This window comes from Python bivittatus, unplaced genomic scaffold, assembly GCF_059951505.1.
Source record: "Python bivittatus isolate LINGU-HERP-01145 unplaced genomic scaffold, Pbiv_v1 ctg000980_np1212, whole genome shotgun sequence".
In the NCBI taxonomy this organism is placed as follows: domain Eukaryota; kingdom Metazoa; phylum Chordata; class Lepidosauria; order Squamata; family Pythonidae; genus Python; species Python bivittatus.
In genome coordinates this window covers 2,016,490-2,031,606 of record NW_028277125.1, presented here as the reverse complement: position 1 = coordinate 2,031,606, position 15,117 = coordinate 2,016,490, and the positions used below count along the sequence as shown (strand labels likewise).

Sequence of the window (15,117 nt, the reverse complement as noted above, 5' to 3'; positions counted from 1 at the left end):
AGCGAAGAGGCCACTTGACTCCTGCCAATTCCCCATCTGGAGGCAGCCGGCTCTCAGGGTCGGCGTAATTGGTGTCCTGAACATGGCAGAGGGTTGGGCTAGATGATCCTCGGGGTCCCTTCCCACCCTATAAATCAGCTGGAGCTTCTATTTTCCTCTGGCAGCAGAGGCGAGGCTCTTCCCATCTCCTGCCCCCTGTGATCCTTTCTGAACAGAGGCGTTGCGTTCTCACACTCGCCGTCCCAGCTCTGAGTCTTGGAAGAAGAAGAACGATCCCATTTCTGTAGCGTTTATTATCCCCAGCGAGCTGGCTGCAAGGTTGGCTAAACACTGTGTGCAGCAGAAGGCCTTTTCCACCACTCTCATCACAGGTTTTTGCAAGAAATCCCCTCGTCTTGCCAAGTGGTCCATGAGGACTAGAAGCTGAATGGAGCATAGCGAAACAAAGTAAAATCAATGGGAGACGAATTATCCGTTGATATGAGTCTTTGGTAGCCTCTCAACCCGCCATCCCCAAATGGGCACCTTTCTAAAATTCTCATCAATGGCGGAGAGGTTAACTCTGTCTGGAGGGCACCAGCTTGGAGAAGCCTCTTCTAAGCAAACCGGGCTGCGCAATCAGGGAAGTAGCTGATTACATCAATGCCAAATGAAATAAAACACCAGGCTATTTTGCTGCAGGAACATTGGGGTGGGGGGGAGTTGCAATCTGATCTTGAGGCTCTTAAACAGAGGAATTTAAATTAAGAGAAGGATGCCTTTGCGTAAATAAATTAAAAATAAAAACTGGCTCTGAATCACTGACTTAAGAGGCAGCCGATTAAGTGCACCTATTCATCTGATAAATTATGTTCTTTTTCCCACCAAGGGAAACTGGACCTTTTCCAGGCAAGGGCCACTTTAAAATTGCTGGCCATCAGTTCATTTTTCATGTCTGTGTGTGTGTGCTTTAAAAGTCGCCTTGAAGGGAAGAGGCTGAGGTCGATCTGGAGCAGAAGGAAGGGGATGGTGGAGGACACCTAAGAGCATCCATTCCCTCTGTCCTCTCAGGGGCCAAGCCCAGCTGGACCATGGCCAGAGAGAATTTGCCGGACAAGAGTGTAGCGAGCTGACGGCGATAACGGCTAATTTGCTGCAGAGCTAAGCTTTCCGAGAAATGCACCAGAATTGAACAAATGATCTCATCCAGTGGTAGGAAAAGCCGCCTTACCTCTCCAGCCTTAAGTTAATCCGAGCCACCGTTTGCATCCACAAACCTGCATCTCCCTACTTCTCCAAGGTAAACCCCTTGCCCGAAACCCATTACTGGATGGATCAGGGCAGATGCCACCTCTGAGCTGGAAGAAAAGGGTGCTGCCCTCGTGGTCTCAGTCATGGGGCCAGCAAGCCGGTTTAAGGAAGGTCCGGTTAAGGAACGTGACTGGGGGCTTCGTTTCCCCTCCCACTGAGCGTCACCAAGCACCAGCCCACTTCTTAATGTGCGGTGGGGCGGGGCTGGTTGACCGTAGGCGGGTGCTTGGAATGGTGGCATCAGCCTGACTCGCACGTCGCTGGCATGGGGCACGCTTGTGCTCTGTCGATCCGGCTGTTTCTCAGCACGGGTCTAGCGTCCTTTTGAAAGAGCGCTAAACTGTATCCAGAAAGAGCCAGGTCACAGGCCCCCTGGCAGAGGGCTGCTGGGCGAAGCAGGAGGGAGTCACCCTACGCAGAAGGTGAGCGGGCACTGTTCTCCTGTAACAAAAACAGTAAGAAATATGGGTGCGCAAAGCCCCTGGTTGGGCAAAGCAGCAGGACATCTGTCAGGGGTGCAGCGGGACGAATGGGCAACTCAGATCTGGAAGCATCTGGGTCTCTTTCCCAGTTTAAATAGATTGCGCAGCACAGAGCTACCTCTCAAGCAAACACGTGCCTTGCTGCTTCAGCGCCAGTCTAGCGCTCTTTCAGAAGAACACGGGAGACGCAGCTCTTTCGGAAACGCCAGCCCGGCCCAGGTGTCTGGTCTGCCCTGCGGCCTGAGCCGCCGTGGCCACAGAGGACAGTGTCCAACGTGGGGGACATGCACAGCAGCCTCAAGCCACCCATCCGAGGTCACAGAGCCAAATCCCAGACTGCATCAGCCGCCCCCTCCCCAAGGAAGCCTCACGCACGGTGTTTGTGGCAAAAACGGTGCCAGGAGGAGAGGAAAATGCGGCTTTAAAACTGGAGCCGCTAAAGAGGACCTTGAACCGGCTGAGAGGAGTTGAAGGCGACGTCTTCAGGGGAGGGCAGAAAATGACACCTCCCATGGCCTGATTTAGTTTAAGGCACTTTCCTAAGTTCCGTTAGGACTGCAAAAATGTAGATGACTCCACACCAGTGTTTCTCAGCCTTGCACCTTTCAGAGGTCTGGACTTCAACTCCCAGAATTCCCCAGCCAGCCGGGCTGAGAGGAGTTGAAGTCCAGACCTCTGAAAGGTGCCAAGGTCGAGAAACTCGGCTCTACGCAGGAGCAGAGAACGATGCCCTGCCCTCTATCAGCCTTTTGGAGGGCCTAGATCTGATGTTCTACTTTCCTAAGTCCTGGAAGGAAAAAAACATCCTTTTTTCCCACCCATGTTTGAATTTGGCACCATCTTCCTTGGCATCTGGGATCTTTTCATCCTCCTTCTCCAGTGCTGCTTTTGCTAGAATTATTGCTGTTGACAAAGGGCAGGTACCTGAGGGATCTTCCGCTTTAGATTTCGATCCAGGATGGAGAAAGAGCACGCTATGAAAGGTGTTCTCCACCTTGTAATGGTGTGTGGGAATGACCTTGGGAGACGGAGGACGGGGGCGGGGGGGGGGGGAGATGCTGCCTAGGGAACGGTCAGATAAGAGAGGGCATTGCCCGCAGCTGCATAACGGGCAGAGAAAGACACTCAGAAAGGATCCTCCTTAACTTATCAGGTTGTAAAAGAGACGGGGGGAGAACTGTATTTTCAGGCTGGCAAGATTCAGTTAATGTAGCCTCTCGATAAAGTAGAATTAGCCCATCTGGTCGTGGTTCCTGTCTGGTCTACCTGGGAAGGCTGGCACCTTGACCCACGATGGAGTAGATTAGAATACGGGGCGTGGTGCACTGAGCAAGAAAGATAAGAGACGGCCTTTCAAGCTGGACAAGCTCTCAGGCAGAAAAATTTGGGAGAGGAGGCAACAGGAGCGTAGGAACCGGAGGCGTTGGACCAGGGACATGTCAAAGAAGTCAAGATGGCAGGCACAACCAGGTGACTGAAGCCCCGCCCCTTTAAGAAGGGGGTCTGGCCACCTGGTTGCAGCTGCCATCTCGAAGGCACGCCGGTGCATCGGATCTCGTTCCCGGCACAGTGGATAAAGGGAAGGGCGGCTCTAACCCTGGGTTGATTTGGCTTTAAGGCTATCGCAACGCTGGCCGGAGAAACTGACCAAGAGTTCCAGGCCGTGGACGTACAGAAAGGGATGGAAGAGAAGGACGAAGGACACCCCAGGGCTGAAGTTGCTCCACAACCCAAATCAAGCATCGCCCCACAACCACCCCTGAACCCCAGGAGCCTGCTGTACCCACAACGCTACACTGACCCATATGATTCGAGGAGGTATTTTGTGACAAGGGTGAGTCAACCCAGCCGCCGTGGGGGTCTGCACGAGGGGGCAAGGGTTGCCATGGCACACCTGGCGCCTTCGCGGCTTCTTCCAGGGGCCTGTGCTTGGCGCAGGAAGGGGCGGGGAGCGCGTCCGAAGGCAGGAGGCGTGTGGCTGGGGGCCCTCCTCCTCTGTGCGGGGCCCGTCTTCCCTGTCCCACGGCCCAGATGCAGACCTGGGCTTGCCGTGCGGTTGCGACGGGCACCGCTGGGGGCTAAGGGGCACCCAATCGGCACTCCTGCCCGAGAGGCGATTAGGGGAGGCCGCCTCTCCCGCCAGGTCAAGTGAAGGAGCTGCCTCAGAGAACTGGTCTCAGAGGTCTGAAAAAGTGCTGTTATGTTTCATTTATTATCCTATCGTTCCCGGGGGGGGGGGGCATGGGAAGGAAAGACGCTGACGTGGGGAGGGGCCTTGTGGACTTCTGTCTGAGGCAGTGAAGGGGTGCAAGGTGCCTTCTATGGCTCCATCCCCAGATGCGGAGATGGTGTGGGGACTTCAGGGCGGTGACCCAGATGTGACTTCAGTCCCCTTGGGCTGAACCCTGAAGCGTCTCCTCTCTGGGCCAGGCACGTTCCCAGACTGATTCACCCACCCCGGCAATGGGGAAACGCCTTGGAGAGACCCCGCGGGTTCACACAACTCCCTGAACCTGCTTCCCAGATGGACCCGTTTCCAGGTCCACCACGCAAGACACTCAACCCTAAGCTGGGTTCGCACCACCCACTTAGCTACAGCAGGCTGAACCAAGGGTGATGCAGCACAAGCTTTGGGCACGAAGCCACCAGCTCTTGGCTGTACCTGGTTCGGCGGGTTGTGTGAAGGCAGCCGTCAGAAACGCTTGAAAAAACAGAAGCGTGCTGGTTAATGACCGCTTAACCAGTTATTTCCATTTCGCAAAAGCAGAAGCGCCATATTGTTAGGCACACACGTCTCCTCCTCCGAAGCTTCCTGTGGAGGAAGCCCACTCACATCCAGGGGTGGGGCCACTAGGGCCCACGTCCAACATCTGCGCCCAGAGCTTCATCTTCTGCTGGTAGAGGGAGGGTAACCCTTAGCAATACTAGAATTTCCCAAACAAACAAAATCAACTCTTTATTAAGGTCGGAGACCAGCATAATCTACAGTAAATGTAGCCTAACATTTACTATTCATTTGTACTGATTCGTAAGTATTATTAATTTCTAATTTAGGTTAAGATCAATATTAACGTAAGTTAATATTAAATTATATCAACCTATTACGCCTTGATACTAACAAGGATTAGATATCGTTATTTAATTTTAAGTATTACCAGATACTATAAACTAGTGTTTTATGTCGCATCTGCGGCTGGGCGAGCAACAAGGGAACTCCTCCCCGTCTGCTAGTTCTCTTGTCCCGGGACGGGAAACCTGTTTGTGGGAGATTACGGCCAGTTAGGAGTGCGATGGGCCTCATTGCAAGGACCCGGCAGGTTTCTGACTGCCAGGGAGTGGGCAGCGCCGTCGTTTCTGGTGGCAAGATCTGAAACTTATTTTAGGCATCTCCTTGCTTCCCATTATGATAAACCTCGGGCTGTATCCGAGCCTTTCAGCGGCAAGCCACGGATCCAAGCGGGTTCAAACCCTATCCAAAAGGCATACTGGGTTGTCAAAAGTGGGGAGGAGGAGAAAAACAAACCCAAGTCCATTTGTGCAGATTTGTACAAGAGAAGGCCCGGAAGAGCTTCAAGCGGTCCCTAAAAGTTGTAATTGGAGGCGCTGTCCGGGCAGCCCGGTCCCCGCGGGGAGCCGAAACCCCTTTGACCGTCTGGAGTAGGGCTTCTGAGAAGGGTCTGGGTGTCCTGGAAGGCCGCAGGTTAAGCGGGAGCCAGCCGTGTGCTGCAGCGGCCAAAGGAGCCAATGCAACCTTGGGCTGCAGCAACAGAGGGACAATGTGGAGATCAGGGGAAGCGAAAGTTCCTCTCCGTGCTGAGCATCTCGGTCTCCCGTTCTGGTGGCCACAGCGCAAGGAGCACGTTGGGGAAATGGAGGAGAGCAACAAAGGTGGCGAAGGTCTTGGAGGCCAGGCCCTACAAGGGCAGTTGAAGAAACTTGGTGTGTTTAGCCTGAGCAAGAGAAGCTGGAGGGCAGGCAGGATCGCAGCCCCCGAAGGGTCACTGGACCGCTCCCTTCAAGCCTCTGCGGATAAACCTCTCAGCAGGACGGAGAGCCACTGACCAACTCACCCACCCCTTCCGCCATCCAACTCAGGAGGTCAGATGATCTGAATTAATCCCGTCCCCTTGAGACTTAGAAGGGAGCAGGGCAAGGGTGCCTGCAGGGTGTGGTCAAAAAAGTCAAGATGGTGGCCACAGTTGCCATCGAAGCCCTGTTTTCCATGTGTGTCAGGTGTGTGTCGCACATAAAAAACAGGCAGAGCTTCCATCACACTGTTACGGACACCATCTTGGCTGCAGACCCCGCTGGAGCTGGAGGATCTTGGAGGGCCACCAACGGAGGAGATCCCTTGCCTCTACCTACAGTCTTCCCCCATTGACTATGCCATCCTGCTTTCCTTGTGGTAAGAATACACCTTAGCCTACCTAGCTGAGCTTGGCTGATCTACAAACCTGAACAAAGTTGGATGGGAGACCACCAGAAAGTCCCAGAGTGGTAGCCTGGATGAAGAAAAAGGCAGAAACAGCCCGTTTCCAGATTATTGCCGAGAAAACTGCATGAGGTGCAGGAATCAAACTCAGAGGAGAACTTACACTAACCCAGCAGGTGGCAGGACCCCGATGACTTTGGCTGATCATGAACATGTTAGCAAGGCTGGACCTGATTAACACAGGATGGGAGACCCCCAGGACGTGTTGGAGCCATAGGCCAGAGCGGGAAGTTGAAAGATCACGCTAGAAAGGTGAAGGCAACCCACGTCCATGTTCCTTCCACGTTGTTGACCCATCCGTGGAGCCACCAGAGTCAAGCCTGACTTGAAGGAGACTCAGTAGTAAAACTGTCATTTTGGAGCAAAGTCAATCTAAAACGAGCAGGGTTGAGCCTGTTGGGCAAACTCAAGGGGGAGCAGTTCCTTTGTGGTAGACGGTATTCTGCAAGCCAAGGACAGAGATGACTTTTTCAAGGGGGCCCAGCATGTTGTGCGAACGCTACCACCATCCCAATGTCACAGATCTACACAGACGCCTTGTTTAGCCTGTGAATGAATTGGATCTGGAGTAATATCCAACCCGCACCACGATTAATTTGCTGCTTGCTTTACCTCTTCTCACAATCGGTCTGAAAGGAGCAGGGCTGCCACAAAGGGCACCGGGCCTTGCTCCTAATCAGTGGGAGACACGCCGGCTTCACCCAGCCACGGAAACCTGGAGACTCAGGTTTGCTTCTCGGTGGTGTTTGCTCCTCCATGGCAGGTGAGAGAGGTGGGTTGGAACCAGAGGAGCCTGGAGGGAGAGATGAGGGAGCACAGGGGGAATCCAAAACCAGCTTGTTGCTTTGGCCATCTTCCTCTTCCTCCTTTTCATGTTCCTCTCCTCTTCCTTTTAGCCAGGAGCCTTCGATCAAGCCATGGAGGACCTCAAGGCCCACCTGGTGGCAAACAAGGGCGAGACGGCTCACAGCTTCTGGCTGCTCACTGAGTAAGCACCACGGAAGTCTGTGGTTGTTTGGGCTTCCCTGCAGCCGGGGGGTTGTTCACGCTAAACCTATCCCAGTAATGCCAAAATAACAAAACTTGCATGACAACAAGTAATTACAAATGCATAGCATTACAGTCTATTCTGCAAACCAAGGAAATAGGTTAATTTGGCAAGCGGGTTAAGCGTATTGTGGGAATGCTACCCCATCTGGATCGCACAGACAGACACACACACATGTTTTGTTTAGCACGTAAATCACTTGGGTTTGGAAGAAATGGATGATTAATTTAATGCCTGCTTTACAGTACAGTACTTCTTCCTGCATTCCTTTTAATGGGTATCTTCCCTGATTCTCTCCTACCCTAAAATTGGATTCTGTGTTCTTTGGGGATTTTTTTTTTCCTGCTTTGATGAATAGAACCGTGGGTTGTATCACAATCAGAATCCCTCTTGGCCCTAAAACCTTCGTACGCTCAGAAGGTTACTGCTTCGAATTTAATTTGAACATTTGCCTTTTATAGGGGCTGTATCTGAAGGGCCGAAAACAGTGCTTTGTCAATTCTGCTTACTCTGCAAATTATTTAATTGTAAATGCCCCCAAGCTCAAACACTCTTATATATAACAAGATAGAATTTCCTTAATAAAGTTTCGGGGAATCTGTAGAGGGGAGAGCTGAGATTTCCTTTCCTGTACTGCCACCTGGAGGACACAGAGAGGACTGCTGGCTCATTTTCAATTGCGCTCCCTGTCTCCAAAATAATGAAGAATGTGGATTCCCAGCGTTTTGCGGGGGAAAAAATCCAGGCATCGTTGTTCACGGCCCTTGGCATGGAGTGTACTAAACTGGGATCTCCCTGGGCAGAGACTTGGGGGCTGGAAGTGCACCTGGTCATCGGTGTTATTTTGCCCTTTCTGTACTTTATCCCAGGATAGATCACTGGAACATCGAGAAGGAGCGGATTGTGGTGATCACAGACACTGCCCTCCTGGTCTGCAAATATGACTTCATCATGCTCAAGTGCCTGGAGATCCAGAGGATCCCTCTGAGCTACATCGAGCAGATCTGCACAGGCCCCTTCACTTTTCCAGAGAGGTCCTTGGACAGGTGAGGCGCCGTGACTCATCAGAGGGGAGGGAAGGGAAGGGAAGGGATCCAGCAGATTTCCAACGGAGGGTGGCTTTCAACCACCAACAGGAACAACATGGAACCCCCATGTTGACTTTCAGCTTGGTATGACGTAGCGGCCAAAAAGTCAAAGAGGGTAAAGAGTTGAATTCCCAGAAGCAGGAAGCCTCTTCTTGTAGACCAGCATTTCTCAACTTGGCCACTTTAAGATGTGTGGACTTCAACTCCCAGAAGTCCCCAGCCAGCCATGAAGGTTGAGAAACACCGTCTTAAGGGCTCCTTCCAACTCTGTGGCTGGTTTTGCACAATGTGCCGAAACAGATGACTTCCTGTGCCCCTTTTCTGCACAATATTTGCACAATACACTGAATTATAAACTAACAAAGAGAGCTGCCTGGTAAAATATGCGAAGCTGCAGAAAAGTAACCATGGTTACAGTAACCCGGCTTTGTGTCTTGGGAAAATGCAGCCGCAAGGTCTTCAATAACACGGTGAAATATGTTGTGTGAAAAGAGACTAGGACAAGGGTGTCTGCAGGGTACGGTGAAAATACAGTGCAAGTGGGATCAAAGCTCTGCGTGGTCTACGATTGTTTGTTTAAGAGCCTTAGACCGCTCAGTACTACAGTTTTAGATCAATAGCTAGCTAGCTAGATAGGCAGAACGCTATACAGGTTGGTCGCGGTGAGTGCACATTCGAATACTGTGATATTCAGTTTAGGGCGCGTGGTAAATTGATACCAGGGCACGTTCAAGGTGACCCCAAATTCAGCTAATGCGAGGCTGGCGCGTGCATGGTTGCCATTATGGTTTTAGACGCTGCTCATCTCCGTGGGTGCAAAATGGAGAAAAGGAAGATCCCATCAGAGGAAAACAGTACCAGTTTCAAAAAGAAGAGGCTCCTTATTACATTAGAGCAAAAATTTGATGTAATAGAATGACATGAACGTGGTCATAGCAGCGCTGAAACAGGACGAGGTGTTGGAATACCTGAATCTATGGTAGATTTTTTTTGGGGGGGTCTTTATTTTGCTTTCTATAACTACTCTGTGGCTTTGTTAACTGTACATTTAAATTATAAGTATATTCTTTTTATATTCGGTGTTGTTGGGGAATCCAGAATCCTGCTGGGTCGTAGGTGCTCTCTGAGCTTAGTTGACTGCTTGCAGACATTTCATTCCCAACCAGGTAACATCATCGTCAGTGCTGCGGGGGAGTGGGGTTTTCTCCCTGTTTATATACAGTAGCTTGCCCTGCCAGAGTTGGTGGGGGTGTGGGTTTCTCCTTGGCAGTTCCTCGATTAGGGTATTGTTTTCTGCCTGATTGTTTGTCTGGGGTTAATCCCTGCTTATCTGGCTGTTGGCTGCTGGCAAGGAGGTGTTCTGGTCTTTTTGTTTCCTTTTCTTTGTCTCCTTTGAATGGTGTGTAGATGTTGTTTATCTCTACGTGTCTATTGATGGCTGATTTGTCTGAATGCCAGGCTTCCAGGAATTCCCCAGCATTTTTGGACTTAGCTTGGTCTAGGACACTTGCAGTTTCCCAGCTGAAACTATGCTTGAGACGCTCCCACCAAAACTGGCAGGGCAAGCGACTGTATATAAACAGGGAGCAAACCCCACCCTCCCTCGCACTGATAATGTTCCAATAGAAGAGAATCTCTGAGGCTCAGCGTCGAACTGTGGAGTCCTTGGTGCTCTCTGAGCTTGGTTGTTTTCTTGCAGATGTTTCGTTACCTTGCTAGGTAACATCATCAGCGTTAGGGAGGGTGGGGTTTGCTCCGAGTTTATATATAGTAGCCGAGTTACCTAGTTGGGTAACGAGATGTCTGCAAAGCAAACCACCAAGCTCAGAGAGCACCAAGGACCCTGAGCTACAGAGAGTCTCTTCTACTGGAGACGTTTTGTCCCCAGGCTAGGTGACTTCATCAGTGCAGTGGGGAGTGGAGTTTGCTGGCTGCTTCTGTCTGGTGGCTTGCCCTGCCAGTCCTGATGGGTGTCTGATTTCCTCCTTGAGGGTTCCCTGATTAGGGCATGGTTTCTCCCTGATTCTCCATTATTGGAACCCAGAGGGACTGATAATGCGCTTGACCAGCAGTGCGAGAAAAACAGATTATTCCCATCGGATGCAGCGCAGGACAGCTCTCGTCCATTCTGCTATGAAACGTTGCTCTGCAGCAGCTCCGTTTCCCAGCTCTGGGATTACATTTCTAGTTTTCAAAATTGGGAGGTGGGGGTTAATGCCAAGACTGCCTGAAGTTCTTTTAAGGGCACCTCTTCCCCCCAGTTCTGAGTTGTGCCCTCTGGAGGTCAGCAACTGCGTTCCCAGGGCAAAATCTGCCCTCCCGTGGGATGTCATTGGCCCCCACTCTGCCACTCTCAAAGGGGAAGGAAGGGTGGGGAGAAACAGCCTCCCGGACAAGGGAGAAATTAACCGCCGTGGCTGGCTTTGAGAAGAGGTGGCTGTGAAAGCGTTGAGTTGAGGAAGGTTTCCAGCATTTGAAGCCTCCGTCTGTCTGGATTCAACACCTGACGTTTTTCTGGGTTTAGGTTAATATCCTCTACAATAATTATATCCTGTTAGCAATATCCCAGAGCTTGCTTTTGGAAGATCATATAAAAGACTCTTCCTCATCAGCCATGCTCCTTAAGGAAATAATTACTAAGGACCTCTTTAATGGCTGCATCCTAACGGGGCCAGCAAGTCTGAACACATCCTCCTTCTGATGACTAAAAAGCGATCCTTAATATTTTTTTTCCAGCACCCAAGATCTCGTGCACCGGCACTGCCATTTCCCCCATCTCCCCTCTTCCTGTAAATTTTGATTTTCCCCCTTGTTAAGGTCCTGCCTTGACGGAAATGTCCCCATCTTGACCCTGCTGATCCTCTTTTCCATGGGCTCTGTTATGGAGAGGCCCCAGTTGACGAACGGGGGCTGCATTCACACAACGTTCTTAAACTGGTCCTTGTAGGAGTATGGTCAAAAAAGTCAAGATGGAGGCCTTGACAGTGCAATTGAAGCTCCACCTGTTTTTTATGTGTATCACGTGTGCAATGCACATAAAATCAGGGGGAGCTTAATCATACCGTTGCAGTCGCCATGTTGACTTTTTTTGGACTCCCTGGGTGACTGCATTAATTTCTGGATTTAGTTCTCATAATACAGTGAGGCCTCAATTGAACAGGTCTCCACTTTATCAGACCTAAATGCATCGGATCATGTTTCCATCCACGAACCCCCCAAAATAATGAACGTGTTTCTTGCATCCAGAGGAGTCTGGCTGAGGCAGTTGAGTTTATCTTAATTTTACCATCGTTTTATGACATCTGCGGTGGTTTATGGCCTTTGCATAACCACTTCATTGTGTAAATGATGTCAAGTCCATCGTTTGTGTCAAATTATGGCATTTTACACCAAGGATGTCCATTGATGCAAATGATGCATTTTGTTTTTAACAGACGGTTGAAAATAACAGGCGCTCTTCTTGCCAATTAGTCCGTTAAATGAAGGCTTTAATCTTTGTGGAATTATAAATTAAGACAGTGTTGCTCAACCTTGGCGACTTTAAGATGTGTGGACTTCAAGTCCCAGAATTCCCTAGCCAGCAAGGCTGGCTGGGGAATTCTGGGATTTGAAGTCCACACATCTTAAAGTCGCCAAGGTTGAGAAACACTGAGTTAAAAAAAAAGTCAGTTGGATTCACACAACACACCAAGTCCCAGAAACCTAAGCAAGAGCAAGTTGATCAGGTTGTCCAAATGCATTTTCCAGGCCTTTATTTGACCTGGTTGAACGTGTTGTGTGAACATAGCCAGTGAAGAACCAAGGGTAGCCAAAATGAAGGTGATCCAGAAGCTACATCTAATTCAATTTACATTTCATTAAAATCCAAGGACAGCTGAGGTGAACTCTGAAATCTTACCTGGCTTCCCACTAACCCGTTGCAGCTAGTGTTCGGTGATATACTGCCCCTGTGACTGGAGGATCCATTATTCCATATTCTCCCTTTCTCCCCAAATAGGCGTGCAAAGTTGGAGTGGAGAAAGGTGCCAGTGGAGAAAGTTCAAGGGTCCAGTCCATATTGACCGGAGGTCCCGTTTCTCCAGGGGTGGCTCTGCCCCTTTTCTTATGTACCCCTTGGGACATGCCCCAGCTTGCAGGCCAAGCGGGCAGAAATTCTTCCACCCCTGTTGTGTGGGGCTCAAGTGAGAGGGAAGGACGTTTCTCTTGGTCACGACTGCCTAGCCTGAGCCCCTGAGAAGTTTGCGTTTTTGGACCCTCCTCTGTCTGTGCAGAAGTCCTTCCCTCACCCGTTCAGCCTAGAAATGGGTTCGAAACGGAGGGGTTTGAGAAAGTTTGGTCGCTGGGCTTTTAGCCCCGGGGCCTCCTTGGTGCAGCAAAGCTGGGTTCAGGTGTGAATACGGGCGGGGAGGTCCGGGGCAGCCTTTGCAGGAAGCCAGGGCCTTCTCTGTGTCAGATGAGCTCAGAAGTGGGGAGATTTGCCAGGGTATATAATTAATATCAATACGGTGTGTCTCGTTTTGCTGGAGACTGCTGGTGCCGTGAATTAATTCAGAATGCATAGCTGCAGGGGGGTGGTTTGGTAAGAAGCAGCTGGGCACAAACTTCTCCAAACTTCACAATTCTCCAAAGGCAAAGGAGCTGGGATAACAATGGCAGGGGTTGCCCCCCAAAAGGGCCCGATAAGGGGTCCCTGACCAAGAGAATTTGGGAAGTTGTAAATACAGGGACGGTGCAAATTAGCAGCTAGCGACTAGGAACAAGATCAAGGATTACGGTTTTGTTCAGTCAGCTAACCAGGAGATCAAGTTGGTGAAATGCTCCATCGGGCTGAAACTAGTCAACAGGTCTCCCCTGTGCTGCAAAGGAAAAGCGCAGAGATTGCAGATCAACCCAGAGGTAGGCCAGTTGTGTTGTGTGAATGTTGGGAGAAGGCTTTGAGCATGCAGGGAACTTGTGAGGATGTAGAACAGTGTTTCTCAAGGTTGGCAACTTGAAGTCCACCCATCTTCAAGTTGCCAAGCTTGAGAAACACTGATGTAGAAGGTGGTACAACCTTAAGGGTCCTTCCCCAGAGATATGTAAATTGGGTGGACAGAAGGAGTAATTAGTAGCTCTGTCCACTGCAGGTGCCTGGTAGAAGCTACAGTGAGCTCAGGTGCAAAGGGTGCTACTGTGCAAATGATTCATAGTCTAATTCCAATCTGCGTCATTTGCCCTGGGACACCACGATGTGCGTGACATCGCTTGCCTCCCCTTCCCACCCAAGAAAAAGCTGGGTCAAAGCATGAACAAGCGGGCATTCTTGGGACTCCTTTCTTACTTACGTTGATGTTATGTTTATCCTGCCAACTTCATACGGATTTCCAGCAGTCCACCTTCCTAAATCCATAACCATTCAAACCAATCTCTCTCCAGAATGAAGCCGAACTTAGATTGAGAGGTCCGTAAGCCAACATTCTCCGCAAGAGCTCAGCCTTAAGGGCCCTTCAGCAAGATTGGGGAGTAGCTTGAAAAGTGATGTCCTCCTTGGGAAAGGAGGGCTGAGCTGAGAATGCATCTTTATTCTTTGTTTCTAAAAGAACAGAAGGAAAGAGACAGCAAATTTTAGGGAAGGGGCGCCATCCGTCCTCATCCAAGGCAAGGGAAGGTCTCCATGGGGTTCTGGCTGCTTTCTCCAGCCATTGCAAAGAAGTCTTTGCTGCTGGTGGTTCACACAGGGAAGAAATGCTGGGATCCTCCAGGATTGCAAAGATTTGGAAGTCCCAAAGGTTGGGGTTCCTGGGCCACCCGTTGTTCTAGTGGTGCCCCAGGGTGCTCCAAGGCCCTTTGACTGGCAGCTCACCCACAAAGGCTGTTCTCTGCTGAGTTTGAGGAAGGAGGGTGGCAAGGAAACTCCCTGCTGAGTTTCTCTCCATCCTTCAGCAGATGGCACTCTTCCCTCTGGATATGGCTGGGTTGACCTTCCCAGCAGGAGCTCCCAGGGTGCCCAAGAGCAACGTACCCCTGCCAAATTCTCCTTCACTTGTCCTTGAGGATTTTTCACCCCAGAGAGAGAGAAAGAGAGAGACCGAGAAAGCATATGAATTCTAAACCCGGCTGGCATTTGTGGGCTAGGAACTTCTCCAAGTTGGAAGAGATGTGGCATTCTTGGCCTTAGGCAGCCTAACCCCGGTCAAGCTTCCATTCATTCCTTCTTCCGTAGCGACCATCCCTGGTCTTCTCCTCTGTGACATTGCAAGAGATCCAGGACAGGCAGATGGACTTGACTAAAGGCGGGTGATGGGAGCTCTCTGGCAGTACAACTTTTGACCTGATCCAGCCCCACTTCCTGAATTGGGGGATGCTGACTTTATGAGCACTGCTTAAAGCTCTGAAACGGTGTCCATACTACATGTTTAACCAGGGTTGCTAAGGAACCAGGGATTATATCCACACAGCATGTCAAGCGTGCTGCAGTTTAACCTTCAGTGCTTCACGATGGCTTCGGATGCAATGCTAACTCAGCCTCTCTGGTTGCTTTATCACAGAGTGTGTGAGAAGGGAGGGATCTTCAAGGTCGCCCAGTTCAACCCTCTGGTTAGTGCAGAATCCGACCCAAATAAAAGCATTCAGGGAGGGGGGTGCTGACGATCAGGCAGTTCCTCCTGATATTCATCCAGAGCTTCTTGATTCCAGTCCGTTGGTTCTTCTCTTGCTCTCAGTTTCAGTAGTGGGGGG

At 50.6% G+C, this 15,117-nt stretch overlaps 1 protein-coding gene across 3 annotated transcripts in view; it reads left to right on the top strand.

Moving 5' to 3' along the window:
- The window catches only part of TPRG1 (tumor protein p63 regulated 1), a 38,094-nt gene that overhangs the window by 4,593 nt on the left and 18,384 nt on the right, over positions 1 to 15,117 (top strand). For 2 of the 3 annotated variants that reach the window (XM_088132103.1, XM_088132102.1), the window contains 3 exons: positions 3,391 to 3,606; positions 7,161 to 7,252; positions 8,182 to 8,358. In XM_088132103.1, the coding sequence (XP_087988229.1) occupies positions 3,454 to 3,606; positions 7,161 to 7,252; positions 8,182 to 8,358 (422 nt within the window). In that variant the 5' untranslated portion in view covers positions 3,391 to 3,453. Of the gene's footprint in view, positions 1 to 1,050; positions 1,280 to 3,390; positions 3,607 to 7,160; positions 7,253 to 8,181; positions 8,359 to 15,117 lie in introns of all 3 variants that reach the window. The other variant, XM_088132104.1, reaches the window with a different exon arrangement.